This window comes from Martes martes, assembly GCF_963455335.1.
Source record: "Martes martes genome assembly, chromosome: 1".
Lineage (NCBI taxonomy): Eukaryota > Metazoa > Chordata > Mammalia > Carnivora > Mustelidae > Martes > Martes martes.
The window spans coordinates 163115804-163143499 of record NC_137888.1 but is presented as its reverse complement, the minus strand read 5'-3'; the positions used below and the strand labels follow the sequence as shown (position 1 = coordinate 163143499).

The window sequence follows — 27696 nt, the reverse complement described above, 5'->3', positions numbered from 1 at the left end:
CATGGCCCAACCTTTCCTGCCCTGCCGGGGAGCTCTATGTATCAGTAGCCTTTTCTTCAGCTCATCTTCCACGCCACTCCTCCACCCTTGCATGTTCTCTGGCTGGGCTGCCTCCTCTCTACTCTCTGGCAGAGAGCTTCAACCCTAGTACAGTTAGTGGCTCGGTGAATGCTGGCTGAATGTAGGAATAAATCAATCTTGTTTCTATTCATTCGTCAAGACCCAACTGAGATCCCTCCTCCACCAAGAAGTCTGTGTTTCATTCAGCTCTGCATCCTCCATTGCAATCATAGAGGCTGGGTACACAATGCATCCATACTGTTCTCTTCCCTGAGAATGTTGTTCCCTATACCTCTGGATTTAAGTCATTTCCATCTACTTTCTTTGTTGTATTTATTTGTATTCTTGTTTTAGTTCCTTACTAGACTTGAAAACTTCTGAGGCCTGGGAACTTCATTCCTTCATTCACCTAAGAAACATTCCTTGGGGGCGCCTGGGTGGCTCAGTGGGTTAAAGCCTCTGCCTTCAGCTCGGGTCATGGTCTCAGGGTCCTGGGATCGAGCCCCTCATCAGGCTCTCTGCTCAGCAGGGAGCCTGCTTCCCCCTCTCTCTCTGCCTGCCTCTCTGCCTACTTGTGATCTCTCTCTCTGTCAAATAAATAAATAAATAAAATCTTTAAATAAATAAATAAATAACATTCCTTGGATGCTGGGAATATATAGATGACCCAAACAGGGTTCCCTGCCTCTGAGAACACCAAGTTGGGGTACAGGGGGGTTGGGCAAACAAAGAAATATTCACAATGCTAGGTAGTAAGATTTATAATTAGAGTACATTTTGTATTTGCTGTGGGAACCCAGAGGAATATAAGACTCATTCTGCTGGAGAAATCAGAGAAGGCTTTCTGGAGGAGGGATACAGCTGAACTGAGTCTTTAGGGATGAGAGAAACTCCTTTGAGCACAGCTCCCTGGTAACCAACCAGGGGGTGGCATAGAACGGAAGTCACTCTTCCTTTGTCCCTAGGCCCATCAGCAGGAGAGCCTAAATGTGGGAGGGGTCTTGGGGTCACCATGCTGGCCCTGGGGGTGCCCTGTAGCCTAACAGGGACAGCCTGGTGAGCTGGCTGCTTTTTTCTTTTCTGCTGAGATTGTCTGCAAGGAGAGGAACAGGGTCTATAAACGGCTGATTGACAATATGGGAGAGAGTGTTGAAAGATGAACCAGATGGAAGTGGGTCAGAGAGAGTTACAGAACAATGACAGGAGGCCCAGGAAAATAAAACAACCAGGGAAACACTGAGGACACACAGGATGGTGCTCAGAAACTGAAGGTGGCTAAGGCCACCATTACTTGCAACATAGCCCTGAGCAAGTATCTTTGCTTCAGCAGCCCAAGCCTTGCCACCCCCTCTATCAATGAGGAAGTCACCCTGCTCCCCCACCTCCCTGAGTGGTAAAAAGTTGTCCTCAGCAGTGGAGGTGACTCAAGATTTAGGAAGTTATCGGATAGGCATCCCCCACCTTTCTGCCCCTTACCTGCTGCCAGCAAGACAGAATTCATAAACTGTGACACTGTCTTTTGAAACCGCTTCTTGATCCCTGCCAGAGCTCGGTTCATCTTAAATATTTTGTCGTCCATGCGGGTCAGCAGCTGGGGAAAGGCCAAGGAGGAGAAAGCATTGTTGCCTCCCCACCAGGAGCTATTAGCCCAGCCCACCAACAACTAGGCTTTGCTCTTGTTTGGAGGAGGTGCTGTCCCCTCTGCTGGGACACACCTCTCTCGCCCTCTGCTCAGTGAATTCCTGCACATCGGTCCAATTTCTGTGGAGTTGAAGCCTCAGGTAGAGAGAATGTGGTGGACAGTGGACAGATTTTCTGAAGACTGATGGTTACTCTACATGTCCTTCTTTACCCTACAGGCAGGACTTCTATAAAGGATGCCCTCAATTAATAGCAAAGCCTCAACCATACTTCTGGTCTTTGGCCCTAGCTGCTGCTTCTAGGCTAATTTTATTTATTCATTTGTAATTTATACCCAGCCTGCTTCCAAAAAGGATTTGAGGTGGTGCTCTGGGCTTAAAAAAAAATAAAAAATTTAAATTGAGGTGTTGCCTCACTTTCAAAGTGCTGCCTTGATAGAAATATTTAGTGAGGAGCCTGGCTGCAGGGCCATAAAAGCTGGGGCTGCCGTTCTGCCTGTCGCTCTGATAGGTGGCTCCTTTCAAGGTGATGCGTGTCTGGGGAAGCCATTTAACAAGCGTCTCAGTGACAGAAACTTAGTGGGAGGAGGTCACCCTACCTCCCACCCTCAGCTTTTCTAGACTGTCATGGATTTTGCTGATGAGCAATACCCCAACCCAACACACAGACCTAGGGAGAAGTTGACCGGACTATAAAAGTCCCAGGCAGGAGAGTGTGGAAGCCACGTCCTTACAGGTACAGATGGGGACACTGAGACCTAGAAATGGAAGGGACCAGCCTAAGGCTCTATGGGCTCTTTCTAGCCTGGGCCTGCCTGCACAGTCAGCAAATTTTCTCAGGGGCCCCTTGCAGCTCAGGAAGTCTAAGAACTGAACATGAGCCAATTTTCTGGGCCTCCAGATTTCGTGTAAAAGTATTCCAAGATGCTTAACCTGGCAGGTAAAGTCAACATTTGGAAATTGTGTTCCCTATAATAAATCTGATAGTTCCCATTTGCTGTTGTTTATCTAGTCTGAAATCTGTTCTCAAACAGAAGGGGTTATGACCTTGACACTTCTAAGGCAAGTCAGTCTTCTGGGTCAGCATCAGCGACTACTGACTAGAACCCAGCACTGTTTCCAGAAGCTGTTTTAATGTACTGGTCTGCTTAGCCCTATGCTTAATGTCCCTGAGACAGTTACACTTTTTGAGTTATGATGTCCCTTTAAATAACTTTCCAGTTTTCTCTCACACCGTCAAAATGCCTCTATGAGTTTCCCTGATGAAGATGTCCCCTTCTAGACCCGCACAGTCCACTAGAAATAAAATGCAAGCTACACATGTGGTTGTAAACGTTCCTGTAGCCACATAAAAAAGTTCTTAAAGGTGAAGTTAATTCTAGAAACATATTTATCTAACCTAATATATCAATAAAAGTGGCTGTTTTAACACATACTCAATCTCAAAAAATTTCTCAAGAGAGAAATTTTACATTTTCTTTTCATGTTAAGTTTTTGAAATGGTATGCATATTTTTTCTTATGGCTGATCTCCATTTGGACTTGTCACATTGCATGTCTCCAGTAGCCACTTGTGACTTGTGGCTACCACATTAGACAACACAGCCCTGGACTTCTAGTTCTTGCTTCTAAGATTGGATTCAGGTAAGATAAAATAAAACTTGAATTATAAAGGGGCTTTCCTAGGCCCAGAGGTAACATCTGGCACATGAACAGAGAGTGATCTCTCTTGGCTGTTCATGGGTGTCTTTAATTGCTTACATCCTGGTTCTTAGCTGTGATCCAGCTCCAGTGATTACCAGATAAGAGGTTGTTAGGAAAACGAAGCATTACTACCATTTTATGGGAAAGAACAATTCTCTAATAACTACTACCTTTGGTAAGAAAATTAAGCTCACATTTTTTTTAACACATTCTAAAAGGTTTTTAAGAAATATAGACACAGGACCTCATACATCGTGTGTGCTTAGTCATATAACAGCGATTTTTAGAGTAATGGCATGGAACCAAATGGACAGGGTGCACTCACCAATAAGCATGATCATCATCTTAGCCCAAATGGAGTCAAAACTTGGGGTAATTTTGCTCTTTGAAGTAATCAGTGCAGTCTGAAGTCACAGGCATCTGAGTTTTCTGGGTGCTCCTATGGGGCCCCTTTAATGAACACCCTCTCCTGGTACCCCAGTGGCTCCCATGGTGCCCCTCTCCCTGGCACATTGTACCAATCCAGTTGGATTACAACTGGTGTTGATGATTTACCCCCTTCCATTAGACAGAAAATATTTTAGACTAGAGGGAGTGAGATTTCTTCCATTTCTACATCTCAGCAGCCAACTTGGCACACTGCAAGTGCTAATCAATGTTTATTGAATTATTTAATGAATTAATAAAGTTGAAATGCTGCTCAAATGAAAAGGCTGTGGGAAAACAGGTGCAATCCTCTCCTCTGAGAGAAACACAGGTGTTCTCTGTATCTTGTTCATATAGCATGGGTCCCTAACAAATGACTGCCTCCATGTCCCCATGTAAAGTGAGAACACGGGGCTGGCTGTTCCTAATGGGCTCCGTCAGCTCTGTGAGTCTATGAGCCTGTGGCATGCTGGTGGCAAATGTCCCTGCAGCACACTGAAAAATTAAAAAAAAAAAAGCCTTGCTCAGCCCTAGATAGGAACATGGGGAGGGTGAACTGCCCTGTGGATGAACATATAAATGAGCATCCAAACCAAGACACTTTTGAGAGTGAAAGAGGACGTTATTAATAATTGCTCCAGTCTGGCAGGTATAAACTGGGACTGGGCCCGCGGAAACTAGGAGGTGTGGTCCTTCTGCCCCTGTTCCAAGAACCTTCCGCAGTGAACTAATCCCAGCAAAGCACCCTGTTTGCAATGAAAATGGCCTGCTCCTTCAACGAACCCTTGTTTACACCAATTGAACCCTCCTTCAATGAACCCTTGTTTACACCAGTCTCACGGTGTATGTCAAGTGTTCTCAGCTAGACCGGAAATCCCTCAGGAACTGGGGACTGTGTGCCCTCCATCCTCTCCATCTCTCTCCATGATGTTGACTCAGGATCAGACACACAGTAATAAGACCCAGTGCATAGAAGACCTGGGCTTCCAGTCTCCACCATTTTCTTACCCACCCAACAAACATTTACTAAGTACTGAATCTGAAGCAGTCCTGTGCTGAGGCCCTGGGGAAACAGACATTAGTAGGAATCATAGGGAATTCTCAGTCTGGTAGAAAAAATAGGTTTATAAATAAAGGAGTGCTAGAATAGAGATGAGTCATGGTTGGGAGGGCCGAGCAGAGGGAAAGGCAGACTCTCCTAGGGATGGGAAAGGGAGTGGTGGAGAGGGTCATCAACACACATTGGTAGTTACTCTTTCCAGTATCATCTCTCCCGCTTCTGGTAACAGCACCATGATGTTTCTGCCAGGTGGTATAGCTGGGGCTGATCACACACTTTGGCTTTCAGGATGGACATGCTACTCAAGCTGGCCTGTGAGAGCAACATGTGCTCCTGGTCATGAGGGCCGCTTCAGGCAGAGGCAGCAATGTTGGTGTTGCCACTTCTACTTGAGCACTTAGGAAAGAGAAGCCCGTTTTCTCCTAGGAAGAACAAAGCTGGTAGAATCACGAGCCCAGAGATGCTCACGACCATCTTGTCACCATATGGAGAGAAACTCCCTGAGAGTGAAGTCAACAAAGAGGAAAGCAGGAGCCAAGGGACGGGAAGAGCTGATGGAGTCATTTGAGAGTCTGGATCCAGCCATGCCTAAAGCTGCCTACTGATAGACTTTTCAGTTTGCTGAGCCAATATTGTTTTTCTCCGTGTTAGCTAATCTGCTTTGGAAACTATTACAACTGAAAGACTCCTAACTGATAGAAGTTTCACAGAGAAGGCGGTGCTAACATCAGACAGTGAATGATGAATAGCAGTTCACTCATTAGTCAGAGAAAGAGGTAGGGCCCTGCCCCATGCAGAGGGATAAGGAATAGAGGGATAGGAGGAGCACAGGCATTGAGATATGAACTGGCAGCCCACACTGAGACACCCTGGGGTCAGGCCTGGGGACCTGGTCTGCTTTGGCTTACCCGTTTTTCATGCGCTACCCCATGGGGACAGTTGTTGGCTGATACGGAGAGTGTTATTGTTTCATTTAGGGAGGTGAAGGTGACCGTAATGGAGCCCTGGCTTAGCACCGTCAGCTTCATTTGCTCATTCACCTGCAGAAGAAGAAATGGTACTTAGGGAATCTCTGTTTCTATTATCCACCCTTCCACCACAAAACACAAAACTCCTCTTGGGTTGGGGCCAAGAAAGCTGTAAGACCTTTTCAGTTCTTATGTTGGAATTTAGCTTTCATGGAGAAAAAAGAATTCCAGTCTTTCTTTGGGGACTGACAGAAAAAGTAGCCGATGCCTTCCCATCCCTGCCCCTTCCATTTCCAGCCCAAGTTTAGAACCAACTGTGAAAGAGACATAGGTGTCTGGAGGTAAATCAGCTTTGGTTCTAGCAGAACTAGATGGCGATGCAGCTTGGGTCATAAGCCTACACTCTCTGTGAGTCAGATATGTGCACCCAGGCACCAGGTCTGACTATGAGCCTTGCTCTAGAGTATGAAGAGCTGCCTTGGGAAGTTGACAACATGGCAGGAGGCACCAGAATGCACTCTGTGAGTGCGTGGGCAGTTGAACAAAGGCGAACCCAGCAGGAGCTGAGCCACACATGCTCAGTCCCCTCCTCTCAATCCCCAAATATGTCATCACTACTCTTCCCCTGAGGAGCCAAAGGAGCTTTTTTAAAAAGTCACTTCCAAAAAGGTAGACTTTCCTATGTAGCAGACATAGACAGAAAGAGGGAGGATGAGCTGCCTTTCCAGCAAATCACTCCTTCCTGAAAATTTTGTGTTCTAGAAGTAAGTTCGAGTTCAGACTCTGTTAACAAGCCAGCTTCTCTGAAACTCAAATTCCTCAACAGGAAAAGAGTTGAAAGGCTAGTATTAGGTTCAAATGAGATAAAGATTATGGAAGTGGCTTCACAAGCCACATGGGTCCATAACACACATGAGCAGATATTGTCAGGATGCAGCAGTGCAATCCCACGAGGTCCCTGGATGGTTCACATGTGCAGAGAGTTATGTGAGCACAGTGACCCTACCCAAGGGGCTAGGAGTCTATAGACCCACCTGCTGCTGTTCCGTCTTCAATGTCCCTGACCTATGTGTGCCCCGGACTCCTCTGTAGTAAGGAAATACTCTTTATTTTGCTCCTTCCATTTCCTTCTGCTATTCCACTTATTGGCCCCAAGGTCTACTTTCAGTTTCCGCATCACTGAGTCCCTTCCTCACACTCTGCAGTCTGTGTGCTAGCACTCTCCAGCATCTGGAAAACATTTGATCCATGGCTATCTTCTTGCCAAGTGTCATGACATCCTCAAACTTGTTGATCACTCCCACTTAAGAAAAAACCCTACCTTCTCCTGTTCTTCTTCTATGGAGTGTAGTATAGAGCTGTGGTTGAGAGCTCAAGTGCTACAGTTTGACAAGTTTCAAATACCAGTGTTGCTACTTACCAGTAGAGCAATTTAAGGCAAGTTGGTTAGCTTTTCTGAACCTGGGGGCTGTAACACAAGTTTTTTCCTAAGGCACTGAGCAGATTTCATGGGATAAAACATGCAGAGGGCTTAACACAGTGCAACTGTTTTTTATTATGCCAGCTCCCTGGGTGGTTTCTCTTCCTCTCCCCCATGCCCCAAATATGGGTGCTCCACAAGCTCATTCACTACTCATCTTCTTGGGAATTCATGAGCCATTCCATCACATATATCCATCATCCCTAATCTCTCACCCTAAGAGAGGATTATATCACAGAAGCCACTGAGCCCAATCAGCACATCTAAAACTACATTCATTTCTGACTCTCTCAGAAACTTCTTTTTCCACCCAGACACATACTCCATTGCGGTCATCTATATTCCTCTCTCCTCTTATTTAGCCCCTACAGCTGATGTTTGAATGCCACTGAATCCTTCCACTGAAATGGTTCCTTTAAGAAGTGTTGCTGCTACCCTTCATCATGTCAGGTCTGGCTAGTAACTCCATAACTAGTCTTTGTACTAGCCATCCACTGATTTTTTCCATTTCTAGTCAACTTTCTACACACAGCTGACCCAAGCATGGCAGCCCTCAACTTAGAAACTAACCAGCTGGTTGTACTTCCAATATAGCTGAGTCAGTTCCTACCAGGCTGACCCAACCACAGAACTTGACACAAACACAATAAAACAACATCCCAAAGACTCTGAAGAATAAACAAAAGTGAGCAAATTTTGAAGAATCAAAACTTAAAAGAAAGGGCCAGCATAGGATGAATTTCTACTTTATAGATTTAGCCTGAAGGCAAGCCACAGTCATGGCCAAAACACCACTATCTTCCTGGCCCAGGGAAAGACTGAACCTGTGGAAACTACAATCACAGAAAAGTAAGGATAAAATTCCAGAAGGGATGGTGCCAAAGAAACAGAGGCCCAAATTCTATGAATAAACCATCCATACCCCTGGCTAATCCCTGAACCATGCATAAACAGGGAAGACTCAAGACAGCTTACTGCTAGGGAAACAGAAAAACTGAACTGAGATGTGAACTCTTGCCTCCTGCAAGTAAAACAAAGTTTGTGGTGTGAGTCTGACCAAGATCACTGCCTGCTAAAACAAAAATGTTAACAACTTTCAGAGAAATATGTCAAAATTCAGACTCCACAATCCACAGATCCTCAGACAACATACACAATGTCAATGATCTAAAATTACTCAACATGTAAAGAACCAGTGAAGTATGAACTATTCTCAAGGTAACAGATAAATATGTGGTATGTCCCGGATATTGAAATTGAAAAGAACTTTAAAGTAGCTAATTTAACTGTGTTCAATGAAGCCAAGGAAAATATACTTGTAATAAATGAAAAATAGACAATCTCAGCAGAGAAAATATAAAGAAAAAACTAAATGGAAATCCTAGACTTAAAAATACATATATGAAATTTTAAAGATCCACAGGATTAACATAACAGCAGAATGAAGATATCAGAATAAAGTCAGTGAACTTGAGACTTAGATCCATAGAAATTATCCAATCTGAGAACAGAAGAACAGAGTTGGAGTGCCTGGGTGGCTTAGTTGGTTAAGCATCCAACTCTTGATTTTGGCCCAGGTCATGATCTTGGGTTGTGAGATCAAGCCCCATAGGGGGCTCCACAATGAGCATGGAGCCTGCTTAAGATTCTCTCTGGGGGTGCCTGGGTGGCTCGGAAGGTTAAGGACTGACTCCTGATTTCCACTCAGATCATGATCTCAAGACCGTCAGATCAAGCCCTGTAATGGGCTCCATGTTCAGCAGGGAGTCTGCTTGAGATCCCCCCCACCGCTCCTACTCTCTTTCTCTCTCTCTCAAATAAATAAATCTTTTTTTTTTTTTAAAGAGGCAATGTCAACTTGAACGTCCACACAAGGTAGCCTTAAAAAAAAAAAAAAAAAAGATTTTCTCTCTCTCTCTCTCTCTCTCTCGAAAATTAAAAAAAAAAAAAGAATGAATGAATTAACAGAGTCTCAGAGACCTTTGGGACAATATTAAAATCTCTAAAATACATGTAATTGGAGTCTCAGGGGAAAAGGAGAGAGATTGAGCACATTTCCCCCTAAAACAATGACACAAGACTTTCCAAATTCAGTGAAGGACAAAAATTTACAAAATCAAGAAGCTCAAGAAATCCCAAACAGAACAAAGACAACCATACCCAGACACATCATAGTCAAACTTAGAAAATCAGATTAAAGAGGAAATCTTGAAAGCAGCTAGAAAAATGAACAATGATTTGAATAACTACAGACTTCTCATTATAAACTTTGGAGGACATACACAGTAGAAAAGTATCTTTAAGTTGCTGGAAGGAAGGGAAAAAAACCCAGTCAACCCAGAATTCCATGCCCAGGAAAGATATCCTTTCATAAAGACAGTTTTAACATGAAAGCAAACATAATTTGTTGTCAGCAGATCTGTGCTTCAAGAAATGCTTAAAGGAACTTCTTCAGACTGAAGAGAAAGAATACTGGAGGGAAACTTGGATTTTCGGAGAGGAAAGAAAAACACTGGAAATGTTAATATCTGGGTGAAAACAAACTGGCCACTGCAGCCTACAAAACAACAAGCAAGTTCCTCAGCCTGATATCCAACACCTCTCCCCTCCACCCCACAACATATACACCTTCTGCCCCCTTTCTTTTACAAGAAGCACCTGTGGACTTTTAAAGCTGCCACACTAAGTCCTAACTCTAAGCCTTTAAAGAGGCTATTCCTTCTACCCAGAATGCTTTCCCTTCCCTCTTCTATCTACATGAATTGCATGCACACATGCTGCTGTTGCCACTAAAGGGTCAGTGTGTCTTCCTGGCCTCTCCTGACTGCACCAGCCCTATTGTGCATTTCTCTGTATGCAGCTCCAGGGGATAAAACAATGAACTGAACTATATTGCCAAAACACTTTAGTGATGTCAAAGCAACTTCCCTGACATTATTTTATTTAGTTCCCACAAAAGCAGTGTGAGGCAGGGCTGGTGTGGTGACCTACTCTGCATTGATTAGACCACCCAGACTCAGAGGAGCTTAGTGATTTTCACAAAGCTTCATAGCCAGAATCTGGCTAGCTGGCACAAGGCTTCTCAGGCTCTCATTCCATTCTGTCCACTAAGTCACGCTGATACACAATGTGTGGTGCCTGTCTGCAACCAATTTATAATTGTCATGGACTGTAAACTTTTCATAGAGCTACAAAAAGCTTAATATTAAGACAATACTCAATACACTCCTAGACTGACAATCTCTGACATGGCCAAGCATCAGAAATACTTGTGAAAATTACAGAAATCTAGCACTTATAACAGACCACCTGAATCAGAATCTCTCTGAGGCTGTGCCTGGGGATCTACATTTTTTAAGGTTCCATAGGATTCTGATATGCAACCAGAGCATGATTAATTATCATATGACTAACCCAGAATGTGGGTACTGTGAGAAAAGGGAAATGGATGTGGACTGCAGTGCCATGATGGAGAAGAAGCATGAGCTGGGCTGTGAAGGAGGGGAAATTTGGTTTGACAGAGACAGGAAGGGGCACATTTCAGGTCAAGGGATAAGAAGGGTGAGATATGTTCAAGATATTGAATGTTTCTGAGCAGAGGTCTGATCTATAGGAATTAGGATATAAGGATGAAAATCCAGTGGCCAATGCAGAGGATGAACAAGACGAGCATGAGACAGACGATTAGGGGTAGGGTACCTGATCCCTGCCACACACTTCAAGAGTACTTCCATCCATAACACTTACACTGGGGCCCTTAATATCTAGCCACCTTGAGTAGATTCTGTGTTCTGTGATCTTTCTCTGAATCTCAACCCTATGACTTTGTCTCTCTCTCATTGCCCTTATTCTTCTCTATCTTATATTCTTATTAATCTCCTGGACTTTGGGGTTCCTTGAAGGGTTTACTTATCTTTCTACCCTCTAGATCAGTGATTCTCAATCAAGGGTGACTACTCCCTCCAGAGACATCTGACAATGGCTGAGGATATTTTTAGCTGTCACAGCATGGGGAGGTGATGCTACTGGTATCTGGTGGGCTGCTGCTAAATATCCTACAATGCATAGTTATAGCAAAGAATTATCCATCCTAAAATGTCATTTCTGCCAAGGATGAGAAATTCTGCCTTAAATAAGTTACAAGCACATTTAGTTACTTTATTAATAAATTTATCATTATTATTTAATAATAGTAATTCCACTCTAATTTATTTTACTTAATAAAATAAATTTTATTAATTTATTATTTAATCTTTGGTGAATGGTTGTCTGAACAATCAAATGAATAACAAAAAAAGATTTGTCCGTCAGCCACCTTTGACTTGCAGGTTTTTTATTTTGTGACATAGTAAAGATATAAAAGAAACTGGGCAGACCAACATAGAATTACTAACTATTCTTATTGCCATGTATAGGCATTAAAAATAAAGCTATCGAGTACTATAATGATTCCTTCATAAAGTGAGGGGTATTTAAACCATCAAAATGTAGTAATATTAACAATAAGAACAAGATAGGACAGATATTACTAGGAAGATTCAGTACAGCAGTCAACAGTTGCTGTAGGCTGGTGAAAAGTTTACCTCAGCCAGCTCCCAACCATTGCTCACCAACTGAGGAACCTTTGAAAGAGACTATAAAGCTCCTGAGAGCAAGGCATTTGTCTTACAGGTAGCACTCTGACTCTAAATGCTGGGCAGCCCAAGAAAGGTTGCTGAAGCCACCCCACCTGTGCTGTCCATGCCCACCTTATATTCCAGGGAAAGCAAAGTCTCTGTCTTAGAAGTCCAGTTCCATTTGTGAACTACGTAGCCTTTGTAGTCATTGGCAGTCCCACCTTCCTCATCCAAGACCAAGACATATGGGCAACTAGAAGAAATACAGCAGTGAGAAGTTGATGTCAAGCCCCTGAAGGAAGCCTCATCACTACAGACTATAGGCAGGCAGGGCTCCGAGACTCTGCCCTAGACTAGAAGAACCATGAAGACCAGTGGGCAGCCTCACTTCCTCTGCCTAATATGGTCTGACACCTCTTCATCTGTTGATGCTACAGGAATGTCAGTCAGAAAGGGCAGGTTTGAGAGAGATAAGAGAGGCTCAGGCCAAACCCAAAAGGGGAGAAATGAGATATGTGCCCAAAAGCCTGGGTGTATAAGATCTCAGGCACCAAAATGGGAATGGGAACATCTATAGCAGAAGAATAAGTCATTCCTTCTGAAAACATTTCCTTACGACATTGACTTTTGGATGACAAGAATATGTGCCTCTCTTAAAAACCCCCATGGAAGTTGTACCCATGGCTTCTCCTTCACTCACTTCTGGTATAAAACACTCTTCTCCACTAATTCTTCCATGAATCCAGCCAACAATCCATATCTTAGTGTTCTGAGGGTACAAGTGGAGCAGGACTTGGGGAGGTGCCCATCTCTTTTGCTGTGACATGGATCTAGCAAGCAAAGGTCAGCCCTCAACATACCTATATCCCTGCAGGTCCCAATTTAGCCCTGCCTCACGGCCTTCCCAGACCTCTGGACACTGATGGTCCCTCCTTTTCCTGTGGACCACCACCTCAGTGCCTTCCTCTGTAACCTCGAGAAACACTTCCATGGGGCCAAGATTCCCCCAAACCACTCACCGGGCCTTCATGTTGTACTGAACACAGCCCTGTCCTTCAGCATTGAGCAGAGCCAGAAAGAAGCTAGGTGTATCATTAAAGAGGCAGGTGATGGTTCTTCCTTTGCAGCACGTGGGGATCTGACACATGGCGATGTTTCCAGAGGGATAGCTGGCAGATAGTCAAGGAGAACAGAAAACTCTCCAGGTTCTGCTTTCAGGTGCTCCAGATCTCATGTCAAAATGATAGTTATTTGGTGCATCATTCTCAGTCTTCAAAGACCCTCCCTGCACTTTGCATAAGTAACAACTAATTATGGAGCACACCCATGCCCCGTGTGCCTTCCTGTATCTTCTTTCCATTCGTCACAACCACCCTATGGTAGGTAGTATTATCTCCACTTCACAGATGAGTAGGGCCTCCTGGGATGTGGGGCTTTCATTGCTAAAGCCAGGAAAGTCTCAGGCAAACCAGGGCAAGTTGGATCTGTAGGATGAGGAATCCAAGGTGCAAAGAAATGATCACCCCACATGACAGAACAGGGAAGTGGCAGAACCTGTACCTGAAATATGAAGTATATTTCTAATGTTGTCAGACTGCCTCCCCTTATGATCAGTCTAGGAGAGGAGGCAACGCCTCCACGCTCATTTCCTACTAAGGCAACCCCAAGAAGCACTGGTCTCAGCTTAAAGGAATACGGTGTGGACAGCTAGGGCAGGAATTTCAATAATACCCCAGAAGAATTTCAGTGGTTGGCACTGGGGCTCAACTGCTTTCAAATGCTTCCCCACCAATGGGGGGAAAAATAAACAGATAGGAATCATAAACAGTAACAAATGGAAATTCTAGAGCTGAATAGTACAATAACTGGAATGAAAAAAAATCACTAAATGGGTTTAGCAGCATATTGGAGCCGAAGTCTCAGTGAACTTGAAGATGGATCAATAGAATTAACAAGCCTGAGGAGCACAAAGAAAAAAGAATGAAGAAGAGTTAATGGAGCCTAAGAGATCCATGGCAGACCATCAAGCATACAAACATATCCATAACAGGAGTCTCAGAAGCACAGGAGAGAGAGAGAAGAGGGGAAGAAAGAATATTTGAAGAAATAGGGATTAAAAGTGCCACAGATTTGATGAAAGACATAGCTGTACACACTCAAGAAGCTTAACAAACTGGAAGGAGAATAAATGCAAAGAGAGCCATGCTGAGACACATTATTAGCAAACTGCCAAAAGACAAAGACAAAGAATCTTGAAAGCAGCAAGAGAAAAGAGACTCATTGTGTACGTCAGATACTTAATGAAGATAAGGACAATTTCTTATCAGAAACCATGGAGGCCAGAAGGCACGGGGATGAAATATTTAAAAAGCCAAAAAAAAAAAAAAAAAAAAGCTATCAACCAAGAATTCTATATTGAGCAAAACTATCCTACAAAATGAAGAAATTAAGACTTTCTAGATAAGCATAAGTTGAGGGGGTTCATCATAGGTAGACCTGCCCTATAGGAAATGCTAGGTATTGTTCAGGCTGACATGAAAGGATATTCGATAATAACTAAAAGCAATACAAGTAAAAAGAATACCAGTAAAGGTAACTATACAAGTAAATATAAAACCGGTATTATTGTATTTTTGGTTTATAATTTCTCTTTTTACCCCAGCTAAGTTGAAAGACAAAGATATAAAACACTAATTGTAAATCTATGTTTATGGCACACATTCATATATAAAGATGTAATTTCTGATAACAACATAAAGGAGGAAGGGTGAGCTGTTTAGCAGCAGAGTTTTGTGTACTATTAAGCCTAAATTGGTATTAGTTCAAACTAGTTTGTTGTCAGCTGTAATATTCAAATGTATTAGTTTCTTGGGATTTCCATAACATCCAGGCCACAAACTTGATAACCTGAACAAGAGAAATTTATTCTCTCACAGCTTGGCTGTTTGAAGTCTGAAATCAAGGTGTTGACAGGGCCCATCTCTTTCTTTCCTCTTTGTGTGTCTGTTTTCTCTTGATTGGATTGGGCTCCACCCTAAGCCAATATGACTTAGTCTTAATTAATCATATCTGCAAAGACCCTACTTCCAAATATGGTCACATTCTGAAGCTCCAGATGTACATACATTTTGGAGACACTATTCAACCCATTATACCAGAGTAAACACTTAAAAAAAAAAAACCCAAAAGATATGGAGTAGAGAAAATGAGAGAGAATAAAAATGGCATACTACAAAAAAAAAAAAAAAATCAGTTCAACACAGAAGAAGGTAATAGTATAGGAACTCAAGAACAACAACAACAAAAAGATATCACATATAGAAAATGAATAGTAAAATGACAGAATCAAGCCCTTCCATATCAGCAATTACATTAAATAAAAATGGACTAAATTCTCCAACAAAAAGGCAGATTGACAGAATGGATTATTTTTAAAATCCATTTAAATATATACACATACATATGTTTAAATATATATGCTGTCTATAGGAAGCTTACTTTAGATCCAAAGACACAACTAGGTTGAAAGCCAGATGATGGAAAATAGATACTCCACCCAACTAGTAACCAAAAGACAGCAGAGGTGGTTATACTTATATCAGAGACAAAAGACTTTAAAAATTTTTATAAGAGACAAAGAAGAAAATTGCACATTGAGAAAAAGGTCAATACCTCAAGAAGATACAACAATTATAGACATATACACACCTAACAGCAGAGCCCCAAAAAATATGAAGCAAAAACTTACAGGGTTAAAAAAAGAAATAGTTCTACAATAGAAGTTGGGAGACTTCACTACCTTACTTTTAATCATGGATAGAACAATTACACAGAAGATCAATAAAGAAAATAAAGAATTTGAACACTGCTATAAACCAACTAGACCTAACAGAACACTCCACCCAGTAATAGAGAATACACATTCTTTTTGAGTCCACAGGACCATTCTCTGGTAGAGGTAATATGTTAGGCCACAAAACAAGTCTCAATAAATTTGAAAAGATTGGTATCATAGAATGTACCTTCTCTGACAACAGAATGAAATTAGAAACCAATGGCAGAAGGAAATTTAGAAAATTCTCAGGTGCAAATTAAACAATACACCTTTAAACAACAAATGGATAGAGAAGCAATCACAAGGGAAATTAGAAAACAGCTGAAAGTGTGAAAACAAAAATACAATATATCAAAACTTATGGGATAAGGCATGGGAATGAAGTCAGAGGGCAGAGTCCAAGGGAGCAGCCACAGAGGCCAGGACAGCTGTTGACATTTGGGCTGGGACACTGAGGAGCCCTGGGAATCTGGCCCAGTCTCGCGCTCCCATCCACATCCAACATGCTCCTCACAGGGGATGACCCCCAACCAGGTGCTCACACCTACATTCAGGGCAGACCTGGCAGATTTACTATCAGGTGTTCCACTGTAATAATGCTGGAGTTAGGAAATCTCCATTTCTTTCCTCCAAACCAGAAGACTTTGTTCCCTGCATACAGAATAAGAGTAATGTTGGTAGAAGCTGGCTGACATTTAAAGCTGAAGATTATCATGACTGTTTAACATAAGCTCTATTCTGAAGTAAAACTAATTGTCTTGGAAATACTATGTTGGTTTCATTCTGAGTGCTCAGAGAATCATCCCCACAGGAACACAATATACTGGTAACCCAAATTTGCTTTTGGAACCATGAAAACTGCTCATTTTTTGTTTTGACAATACAATCATAGTGACAATAGTGACACCTGGATTGTACAGTGCACTCCAGAGAAAAATCTTCTACAAAATTCTTATGAAAAAGGATTCGGGGCAGAATCTTTAAGTATTTGGAAGTTGCAGGTGTAAGAGAAGATGAAGTGAAAAGAGCAGAGACATCAGTATCTTTCATTCTAGGGATGGTGGAACTTTTGAACTTTATAAGGAAGGACAAGGATAAAGTTTACTGCATCATTATTTCAGATTCAAAATCAGTTTCCATATATTGGGTTTTAGGAGCTACCGGTTTTCATGATGTGTTTGATAAAGGGTTTGCAAATCCAGCAGTTTTTGATAACAAAGGTCATCTCACTGAAAAATTATCAAACTCATTCTTGTAATTAGGTACCCAGAGAATCTCTGCAAAAATGCAGTTTTGGTAGAATTTGTAGATTCAGTTACAACTTGTGAATTATATACAAATTGTTTATATAGGTGATGGTGAAAATGATGTCTGTTCAGTAACTATTTAAAAGAAGAATGATGTTGCCATGCCATGGAAAGGATATACTTAAGAGAAAACTCTTTCCAAAATGTCTCAAAATCTTGAACCTATGGAATAATCTGTTGTAGTTTGGTCTTTGTGTATTGAAATAATTTCTCATTTACAATTTTTAATAAAGGAGTATTATGTCAACAACACTATGGGATGATGTGAAAGCAGCTCAGGAAGAAATTTATAGCTATAAATACCCACATTAAAAGAGAAGATCTCAAATCAATAACCATAATTTCCACCTTAGGAACTAGAAAAAGAAGAGAAAACTGAAGTTAAAACCAGCCAAAGGGAGGAAATAATAAAGGTTAGAAAAGAGAAAAATAGAACAGAGAAAAGGAAAACACTGTAAAGAACAAACAAAACCAAAAGTTGATTCTTTGAAAAGATCAACAAAATTGAGAAACCTTTAGCTAGACTGAGTCAGAGAAAAAGGAAAATTCAAATTCCTAAAATCAGAAAGTGGAGACTTTACTACTGACTTTACAGAAATTTAAAAAAATACATCATAAGAGATGTATATGAACAATTGTATATCTACAAGTGATATAGTTCAGTTGAAAAAAAAAATCCTAGAAACACAGAAAAGTTGTTGCAGGATACAAAATCAACACACAGAAATCAGTTGTCCCACATGAACATGGGATGTCTTTCCATTTATCTCAGTCTTCTTTAATATATCTCAACAGTATTTTGTAGTTTTTGATGTAGAAGCCTGATACCTCCTTGGTTAAATTTATTCCAAAGTATTTTATACTTTTGGATGCTAGTGTAAATGACATTATTTCCTTTGGTTCATCGCTTTTTTATTCTTGCTGCTGTTCATAGAGCATTTCAGATAATTCGTTGTTAGTATTCATGGATTGGCAGACTTAATCTTGTTCATGGCAAAATGCCCCACAGTGACCTACAGATTCAATGCAATTCATATCAAAATTTCATCAGTCTGTTCTTGCAAAAACAGAAAATTTGATTTTAAAAATCATATGGACTTGCACAGGACCCCAAATAACCAAAATAATCTTGAAAAAAGAAAAAGGTGAGTCAAACTTCCTAATTTCAACACTTCACTACAAAGCTACAATAATCAAAACGCTGTGGCACTGACATACAGATCAGTGGACTAGAACTGAGAGTCCAAAAATAAACTCATATATCAATGATTAACTGATCTTCAACAAGGGTGCCAAGACCATTCAATGGCAAAAGAATAGTCTCCTCAAGAAATAGAGGTGGGACAACTGGATATCACTTGAGAAAGGGTGGCGTTGGATCCTGATCTCACACCATATGTAAAAATCAACTGGAAATGGATCAAAGACCTAAATGTAAGATCTGTAAACCATTAAATTCTTAGAAGACAATACAGGCATAAGGATAGTTTCTTAGTTATGAAACCCAAAGCAGAGGGAACAAAAAAAGAAAAGAAAAATTGGACTTCATAACAATTAAAAACTTCCATACTTCAAAGGATACTATCAAAAGAATGAAAAAACACCCCACAGGTTAGGAGAAAAGTTGCAAATAATTTATCAGATAAGGATCTAGTATCTATAATATATAAACAACTCTTGGAACTCAGTAAGTAGTGGACAATAAAAAAAAATGGGTGAAGGACTTGAGTACACATTTCTACAAAGAAGAAATGCCAAGAAGGCACATGAAGATGCTTGAAATCATTAGTTATTAGGAAAACCATTCAAAACCACAATGAGATATTACTTTACATCCACTAGAGTGGCTGGAATTTAAAAATTGGAAAATATCAAGCATGGTCAAGGATGTGGAGAACCTGGAACTCTTACACATTGTAGGTGGGAATATAACACAGTGGCACAGAGCCACTCGGCAAAACATTTTGGAGGACCTTAAATAAGTTAAACATAGAATGACTATATGACCCAGTAATTCCACTCCTATGTATACACCCAAAAGAATTAAAAACAGGTGTTCAGAGTAGCCCAGTGGCAGGGAAAACCTAATGTCCATAAACAAATGAATGGATTAGGAGAAAGTGGAACATCCATATAATAGAATATTATTCAGCCACAAAAAGGAAATTGCGAGATGTGCCATAATGTGTGACCCTTGAAAACATTATGCTCAGTGAAAGAAGCCAGACACAGAAGGTCACATATGGTAGGATTTGTAAGATGTCCAGAAGAGGCAAATCAAAAGAGATAAAAACATACTGGTGGTTGCTAGGGCTAGGGTAGGGAGAAACAGAAAGTGATGGCTGAATGGGCATAGGGTTTTCTTTTGGGGTGATGAAAAGTTTGTGGAACTTAAGACAAGTGATGGAAGCATCACTGTAAATGTACTGACTGCCACTAAATTGGATATACCCCAATTTAAAAAAGGAGGCACTGTTGTATATTAAAATGTGGATGAACCTTGAAGACATAATGGTGAGGGAAAGAAGCCAGATACAAAAGGCCACATGCTGCATGATCCCATTTATATGAACTATCTGGAACAGGTAAATGCAAAGAAGCAAAAAGCATGTTAGTGGTTGCCGGGAACTGTAGGGGAGGGGAAACGGGGGAGCGTCTGCTTAACAAACATGGGGTTTGCTTTCAGGGTGATGAAAAAGCCCTGGAACTAGATTGTGGAGATGGCTGCACAGCATTATGAATATAGTTTATGCCATTCAATTACATACTTTAAGCTGGTTAAAATGATAAATTTTATGTGATGTACATTTTTTCATACTAAAAAAAATAAGTACCTCAGAGTATTTCTAAGGGAACAGTGCTGAGCACAGTGAATAAAGTTTGTTTTAAATGTGATGAGTCCATGCATAGGAAAAAAGGCTTTGAGGGAAGTTTGATGGGAGAATCAGCAGTTGTGGGAAGACATCCGGGAGATGCTGACAATGGAGGGAATGACACCCAAATGAAATGAATACTGGGATGGTTCCGGGGTCTGATGTGGACAAAGAACAAACCAATCGGGGCTGGCAGCTCTCTGGCACCTCAGGGGTAGATAAACCATTTCTACTTGAGAGCTGTGGCCAGCAATCTCCATGAGACCAGAATTAACTGCTGAGTCCAGAAAATGTCTTCCAAACATTTTTCTCTGCTTACAAGGGATCTAACAGGTACATGCGTGCTTTGGCCACTGGAACACAGTAACACAGAATTTCTCTAAGATCACTGAGTCTAACTTCCTCTGCTTATAGTGAAGGCAAGTGAGGCCCAGAGAGATGAAGTGACCTGGCAGGGACACCAAGAAATGGACCTAGAACCCAGCCTCTTGGGACTTTCAAAGATGAAATGCATTGGAGGACAGGACGTGGTCACTGGTGGCATATGGGTCAAGCCTGCCAGTAGCAGGGCCTGCAGGTTTGGGGTGGTCCCATCCGAGGGGACCTTGGGATTCTGGGACAGGGAAGAGAATGAGGGCTGTGCTCTGGGTTACCCACTGTGGTCCTGCTGATAGCAACAGAATTCACATAGTTTCTCGAGCTCAGGGAGATGATACTATTCAAGACAATGACGAATCAGGAAAGGGGGAAGGGAGAGCCCATGACTCCCAGTAAGCAGCAGTCACCCTGGAGGGAGTTTGCTGTGTTCAATATCACAGGCCTCCCTAGAAGCAGGGCCAAGAGGAGTGTGATGAATGGATTCATTTACGGTCAGAGAAACAATAGGATGCCTTTGACAAGGCACTTAAATTCTGAATTCCCAGTTCAGTTGGAGAAGAGGCCAAATGAAGTGAGGGCAGGGGGTGGCGGCGGGGGGTGCTACTGGGGGGCAGGCTTGGCTTGGCAGCCTATTTGACAGTTCCGAGAGCTCCCTCTCTTCCAAAGGTATGGGACACTGAGCACCCTGTGGTTTTATTATTAAACAAGGCCATATTCCTTCCCCCCATCTCCTGCTTTCTGCTCCACGAAAGAATCCTGGGAGGCATAACAATTGTGCAAGAAGGAGGGACCTAAATAGAGGTGAAGTGGCCCTGAATCAAGGCCTGGCTCTGCCACCAAATTCCTCTTGTGACACTGAAGTGAGGGACACCATCCATTCCTACAAGGAAGGGACAGGGATGTCTGGCTTAGTGGCTCCTCTTTTTGATGTCTCACCCAACTCAGACTGCAAAACCTGGAATCAGCCTCAGAGCCTTGCTGCCAAATGGGCTGGGCATCCGGTCCAGCCCCACTGTCTGTTGGGGAGTGGGCAACAGGACCCCTGCAAGGAACACCGGGGTCCAAGGCGACTTCTTGATGCATTGCTTCCCACCCAGACATTCTCCAAAGGGAGCCCTCTCCGACGTGAACAAAAAATGCCTAATATCCTGAAGAACATGTCACCAGGCTTCTCTGGTCAGTTGAAAAGCCAAAGTAAACACTCAGGCTTATTCAAACCCGGGGCTTTTCTGGGGCTGAGTTGCTGGGGAGAAGGGGCAGCAGCAAATAAAAGGATACTACACAAAGGAGGACCCATCATGGAAGGCGTAATGGAACTTGATGATCTTCTTGGATACCTTCCACTCCTGAGAATGCCGGACAAAGTGAGGGTGGTGGTAGGTGGGAGGCTGGTGAAGGGTGGAAGCGGAGGTCTGAGCACCTGAAGGGTGAGGGTGGTGGGAGCTCGGGGTCTGAGCATCCCCTTTCAGGGCTGACATTAGATGAGGGGGCACCTTTGCCCTGTAGTTGCGAAAAATCACGGGGCAGGAGAAAGTCCTCCCTTTCCACGAGGCCCTTTCCGCTTCTCTGCAGGGAAGGAGACCAACATATCTTCTAGCCACTTGGCTCTTACTCACCAGGGACACTCTCTCTACAGTTCCTGCCCAGTTCCCAAGACTCTCATCCCATTTCCCTGCCCCCAGAGCACCTCTGCCTGCCCCATTCCCCCTTGTCCTTAAAAGCAGGAGTTTTAGGTAGAACTGGGAAATTGTCCTCTGAAACTTGTCTCTGCCTGACTTCTACCTTCAGCAATAGGGTAAGGACCCATGGAGTAGGACCGAGTACAGAAGGGGGACCTGGTAGGGGAGCTGGAGGTGCTGCACACTCCCCACTCCTGAGGTTATAAAAGAGCTTCCTTCCAGAATATCACAATAATGGGCAAGCTGGGTGGTTTCCCTCCTCCCGTATTCTATAGCTGCATTAATGGCCCAGGGGAGCCCAAGACATATGCCTCAAATGGGGCTAGGTTTTAAATCCTTTATGACCCATGGTCTGAGTCTTTGGAGAAATATAGACTAACTTGCTAAGACTCGTGGGACCCAGAATCATAGATATCATTAATCATCCATGTCAATGTTTTTTTTTTCCTCTGAAAGGATTTTTGCTGCTGCTATTGTTATAGGAAAACATCTGACAAATTATGTTAAGAAATAAATGTTCAGGGCACAAAGCCTTAAAAGTGTAAGGAGCCCTGCAAATTGTGAGGAGGCAAAGATCAATGCCCTGGTGTCAGTCCACCAAACCTTGGGACCTCTGGCAATGGCTTACCTACCCATCTGCTTGGGCTGCCTCAGTTTCCTCATCTGCAAAATGGGCATACCACATCTTTCTCATCAGGTTGTAGTAAGGACTGAAAAGGACTGTGTGGGGGGAGAGACTGGGGATGGGAGAGTGTGTGAGGGACAGCCGTGACCCCTGACACTGTCGTTGGGGGCACTGGGTAGCTAGCACTTCCTGGCACTGCTCAGGCACTTCTGTGAATTCCCCTTCATGCACACACAAGTAGCTAGTGGCCATACCCAACTCTCACATCTGCCCCCAACCACTGAGGTGCTCACATATGGCGACACATCTCCTGCAGCTTCTCCCGGACCTCAGGGCAGGGGTCGCTGAACTCCACGCTGTCAGAGGCAGACATTCCGGCTCCTCGTTGAAAGGACAACACGGTTATATCTTCTAAGTTTTTTGATTTGCCTGTTACTGGAGAGTAAGAAGTCAGAGAGGGGGTTTTAGGGAGTGGTTTCTTAAGACATCATGCTCAGATGGGGATGTGGTGGCAGGGAGAGCAGAAGAGCAGTATCTTCTGATGGTCAAAGTAATTGGGGGCATCATTCATGGTTTCCAGGGACGGGAATCCCTGGCAGGTCACTTGTAACACAGAGACGTTGCCCTGCAAGTCAACTAAGCATGCATAAGGAACAAATGTGTGCAGAGTGATGAGCCCAACCATGTTTCCCCAGGACGGCCTGTGCATGTGACTGCCATGGGGGCTGAAGTGATTCTCTTCTGACACTTCTGATTAAAGGCAGAAGGTCTCAGGGGCACCTGGGTGGCTCAGTCGGTTGTGTCTGACTCTTGATTTTGGCTCAGGGCATGATCTCAGGGTTGTAAGATTAAGCCCCCCATCAAGCTCCAGCTGTGTGTAGAGCCTGCTTGAGATTCTCTCCCAAGGCACCTGGGTGGTACAGTCGGTTAAGCATCTGACTCTTGCTTTTTGCTGAGGTCACAATCTCAGGATTGTGGGATTGAGCCCCTCGTGGAGCCCTGCAACAGACTCCGCGCTCAGTGGGAAGTCTGCTTCTTTCCCTCTGCCTATCCCCTACCCCCTACACACACATACACACATACACACACACACGCACACTCTCTCACTCTCAAAAAACAAACAAACAAACAAAAAGACAGAATGGCTCAACTCCATCTCAATCAACTGTAACACTTCTCTGATGTTGGCTAACCTCAGGCCTTCAATGAAGGGTAGTGTATATCGACTGAGACTTGGACTGAAATTATTATTATTTTTTTACATATTGTGGTTAAATACACCTCACAAAAACTTACCATCCTTACCATTCTTACTGTGGACAGTCCCGTGGTATTAAATACATTCACACTGTTGTACACCCATTGTCACCATCCATCTCTATAAATTCTTTTTCATCTTATAAAATTAAAACTCTTACCCATTAAACAATAATTCCCCATTCTTCACTCCCCCCCCCGCCTCTGCCAATTACCACTCTACTTTCTGTGTCTATGAGTCTGATTATTCTAAGTACCTCATATAAGTAGAGTCATTTAGTATTTGTCTTTTTGTGACTGGCTTATTTCACTTAGCATAATGTAGGAATTTCCTTCCTTTTTAAAGCTGAGCAATATGCCACTGCGTGAATAGACCACATTTTCTTTACCCATTCATCCACTGACGGACACTTGGGTTGCTTCCATGGTTTAGCTATTGTGAATAATGCTGCTATGAACATGGGTATGCACTTACTTCATTGAGCCCCTGCTTTCAATTCTTTTGAGCATATACCCAAAAGAAGAATTACCAGATTATACGATAATTTCATTTTTAATTTTTTGAGAAAATACTATAGTTTTTCATAGCAGTGACACCATTTTGCATTCCCACCAGCAGTGCACAAGTGTTCCAGTATCTCCATATCCTCCCCAACTCCTGTTTTGAGGTGTTTTGTTTTTGTTGTTGTTTTTATATAGTAGACATCCTACTGCGGATGAGGGAATATCTCAAAGGAGTTTTTTAATTTGCATTTCCCTAATGATGAGTGATACTGAACATTTTTTCATATTCTTGTTGACCACATGTATATCTCCCTTGGAAAAAATTCCCTTCAAATCCTATGCCCATTTTTGAGTCAGGTTGTTTGTCTTTTCTGCTGTTGAGTTTTTAGAAGTTCTCTATATAGTCTGAATTATAATTATCAGATATATGATTTACAAATATTTTCTCCCATTCTGCCTTTTTACTCTATGGATAGTGTCTTTCAATGTACAAAATTTAACATTTTTCACAAAGTCCAAGTTGTCTATTTTTTAATTTTTTTAAAATTTTTATTTATTTTTAAAATTTCTTTTCAGTGTTCCAGAATTCATTGTTTATGCACCACACCCAGTGCTCCATGCAATACGTGCCCTCCACAATTTGTCCAATTTTTTTTGTTGCTGTACCATACCCAAGAAATCATTGCCAAGTCCAGTGTCATGAAATTTTGCCTATATTTTCTTCTAAGAATTTTATTGTTGTAGGTCTTATATTTAGTACCTCATTCCATTTTGAGTTAATTTTCAGATATGGTACTAGGTAAGGATCCAACTTCATTCATTTGCTAGTGGAAATTCAGTTTTCTCAGTGCTATTTGTTGAAAAGACAGAATGTCCCATTAAATGGTCTTAGCATCCTTGTCAAAACTGACCGTATATACAAAGATTTATTCCTGGGGTCTCTCTTCTATTCTGTTGGTCTATACGTCTGTCTTTACATCAATACCATGCCATTTTGATTACTGTATCTTTGTAGTAAGTAATGAAATCAGGAAAGGTGAGTCCTCCAATTTTTTCTTGTTTTTTTTAAGATTGTTTTGGTTCTTCAGGGGTCCCTTGAGATTCTATATGAATTTTAAGATGACTTTTCCTATTTCTGTAAAAAACATCATTGGGATTTTGATAGGGATTTCTTTGAATCTGTAGATCCCTCTGGATAGTATTAACATTTTAACAATTTTAACTCTTCCAATTCATAAACATAGCATATGTTTCCATTTATTTGTTTCTTCTTTAATTACTCCCAGCAATGCTTTGTAGTTTTCATTGTACAAGTCTTTCATTTCCTTGGTTAAGTTAATTCCTAAATATTTTGCTCTTTTTTCTGCTATTGGAATTGTTTTGTAATTTCCTTTTCAGAGTGTTCATTGTTTGCATATGGAAATGAACGGATTTGTGTGTTGTATCCCGCTTCTTTGATGAATTCATTTATTCTAACAGGTTTTATTGTGTGGAATCTTCATGGTTTTCTGTATAAAAGATCATATTATCTGCAAACAGATAATTTAAATTCTTTTTTAAAAGATTTTATTTATTTATTTGACAGAGATCACAAGTAGGCAGAGAAGTAGGCAGAGAAGCAGGCAGAGAGAGAGGAGGAAGTAGGCTCCCCACTGAGCAGAGAGCCCAATGTGGGGCTCGATCCCAGGACACTGAGATCATGACCTGAGCGGAAGGCAGAGGCTTTAACCCACTGAGCCACCCAGGCGCCCCACAGATAATTTAAATTCTTCCTTTCTAATTTGAATGTCTTTTATTCCTTTTTTTTGTCAATCTTGCTTTGGCTAGGACTTCCAGTTTGGTATTGAATAGAAAGGGGTGAAAGTGGATATCTTTGCCTTGTTTCTGATCTTAAAAGAAAAGCTTTCAGTCTTCCACTACTGAGTATGATGTTTATGTCTTTATGTTTTTCATATATGACTTTTACCATGTGAAGATACTTTACTTCTATTTACTTCACATTTTTTTAATCATGAAAGGTTGTTGAATTGTCAAATGATTTTCTTGCATCAATTGGGATGATCATGTGGTTTTTTCCCCCTTCATTCTGTGACTGAGTTTTGTGTGTTGAACCACCCTTGCATTCCAAGAAAAAATCCTGCTTGGTGTCATGGTGTATAATTCCTAATGTGCTGTTGAACTCTGTTGTTAGTGTTTTGTTGAAGATTTTTTATTCAATGTTCATAAAGGATATTGTCTGTGGTTTTCTTTTGTTGTAATGCCTTTGTCTGATGCTGGCTTCACAGAATGAGTTGGGAAGTGTTCCCTCTTCTTTTTTTGGGAAGTTTGAGAATGATTGTAATTAGTTCTTAAAATCTTTGGTAGAATTTGCCACTAAAGCTGTCAAATCTAGGGCTTTTCTTTGTTGGGAGTCTTTTTTTTTTTTTAAGATTTACTTATTTACCTTAGAGAGAGTGTGAGTTCGGGGGAGCAGCAGAGAGGGAGGGAGACAAGCAGACTCCTGGCCAAGTAGGGAGCTTGATGTGGGGCTCAACCACAGGACCCTGAGATCATGACCTGAGCTGAAACCAAGAATCAGATGCTCAACTTACTGAGCCATCCAGGTGCCCCTTTGTTGGAGATTTTTTTTTTTGAGATTTTTGATTATTGATTTAATCTCTTTAGTATCTATAGGTCTATCAAAAATTTCTACTTCTTCCTGATTTAGTTTGGGTAGGTTTTGTGTTTCTAGAAATCTGTCCATTTCATGCAAGTTATCCAATTTGTTGGTGTACAATTGTTCATTGTATGCTATCAAAATCCTTTTTTTTTTTTTTTTTGGTAGAATCAGTGGTAGAGTACCCACTTTCAATTCATTTTAGTAATCTGAGTCTTATCTCTTTTTTCCTTAGTTGATCTAGGTAAAAGTTTATCAATCATGTTGATCTTTTCAAAGAATCAACTTTTGATTTCAGTGGCTTTTTAATTCTCTCATTTCTCTCTGTTCTAATCTTTATTCTTTCCTTTTCTAGCTTTGGTTTTAATTTTTCTTTTTCTAGTTCCTTAAGTTGTAAATTTAGGTTTTTTAATATGATATCTTTCTTATCTTTAAATGTAATCATTTGTGATTATAAATTCTCCCCCTTAGTACTACTTCTGCTGCATCCTGTAAGTTTTGGTTTATGATGTTCTCATTTTCATTCATCTCTAAATATTTTCTAACTGCTCTTGTTTCTTCCTTAATGTGTTGGTTGTTTAAGAATGTTATTTACAGGGCACCTGGGTGGCTCAGTTGGTTAAGCATCT

At 41.6% G+C, this 27696-nt stretch overlaps 1 protein-coding gene and 1 pseudogene across 2 annotated transcripts in view; one reads left to right on the top strand and one right to left on the bottom strand.

Moving 5' to 3' along the window:
* The window catches only part of LOC308347823 (uncharacterized protein C3orf20), a gene marked incomplete at both ends in the record, with an annotated part of 74805 nt that overhangs the window by 35044 nt on the left and 12065 nt on the right, over window positions 1-27696 (bottom strand). Inside the window, 6 exons of the mRNA XM_080811577.1 lie at window positions 1537-1651; window positions 5798-5929; window positions 12086-12206; window positions 12973-13122; window positions 21625-21912; window positions 22944-23079. Of these exons, the coding sequence (XP_080667703.1) occupies window positions 1537-1651; window positions 5798-5929; window positions 12086-12206; window positions 12973-13122; window positions 21625-21912; window positions 22944-23079 (942 nt within the window). The remainder of the gene's footprint in view (window positions 1-1536; window positions 1652-5797; window positions 5930-12085; window positions 12207-12972; window positions 13123-21624; window positions 21913-22943; window positions 23080-27696) is intronic.
* LOC308351294 (pyridoxal phosphate phosphatase PHOSPHO2-like) lies at window positions 16644-17358 on the top strand (annotated as a pseudogene). The gene has a single exon. The product of its transcript is annotated as a pyridoxal phosphate phosphatase PHOSPHO2-like (transcript).